Source organism: Pediculus humanus, genomic scaffold (genome assembly GCF_000006295.1).
Source record: "Pediculus humanus corporis 1103172108318 genomic scaffold, whole genome shotgun sequence".
In the NCBI taxonomy this organism is placed as follows: Eukaryota; Metazoa; Arthropoda; class Insecta; order Psocodea; family Pediculidae; genus Pediculus; species Pediculus humanus.
Window position 1 is genome coordinate 2724272 of NW_002987887.1, and position 740 is coordinate 2725011.

General features: G+C 31.4%; 1 protein-coding gene across 1 annotated transcript in view; it reads left to right on the forward strand.

Moving 5' to 3' along the window:
• Positions 1 to 740, forward strand: part of Phum_PHUM609030 (uncharacterized protein) — a gene marked incomplete at both ends in the record, with an annotated part of 1748 nt that overhangs the window by 868 nt on the left and 140 nt on the right. Inside the window, 3 exons of the mRNA XM_002432965.1 lie at positions 182 to 233; positions 323 to 499; positions 603 to 736. Coding sequence (XP_002433010.1) covers positions 182 to 233; positions 323 to 499; positions 603 to 736 — 363 coding nt within the window. The remainder of the gene's footprint in view (positions 1 to 181; positions 234 to 322; positions 500 to 602; positions 737 to 740) is intronic.

The window sequence follows — 740 nt, forward strand, 5'->3', positions numbered from 1 at the left end:
ACGAATTGTGCAACACAATAAAGGCAAACAATATGGTGGCGCTTGGAAGACAAGCCAAAGAGGGCCATGGTTGGTGTGATGATTTTTTTTTTTTTTTTTACATTCTATTATTGTATTATTATTATTATTATTAATTACATACTAGGTTTTTTTTTAAACATTTTAATTGAAATTTTTTCAGGGAGATGACATTAACAATTCATGGTTTTCCATCTGATGTTGCTGCTTTAAGGGTATGACGAATGAACTATCTTTATAATTGTGTTTACTAATAATAGTTTGAAAAATAAAATTTCATTTATAAACATTTTCTTTTATTTAGTTTGAGTGGGCTTGGCAACATCCGAAACGTTCCAGAAGACTGAAAAACATAATTGGTAATAAAAAAACATCGGAATCATCATTTACTTACTGTTTGAGAGTAATGTTTACAATGTTGACCATTCCTCCTTGGTGTAGATTACCGTTGACGTTGAGGTGGCTTTCTGCAGAAGTCATGGTTGATCCTCCGGTAAATATCTAAAAAAAAAAATTTTTTTTAAATTGATTTACATTTGTCGAAGACCATCATAATTAATTTGACTTTATGACAAATTTTTCAGGCGAATTTAACTCCGCCGATGCACATGCCGATAGTTTCCGGACCCGTTAAATCAAAAAAATTAAAATCACCGAAAAAAAAGGTACAGAGCAAAAAAGAACTCACCGAAAGCCAAATGCTTCATACTTGTCAATTGTGT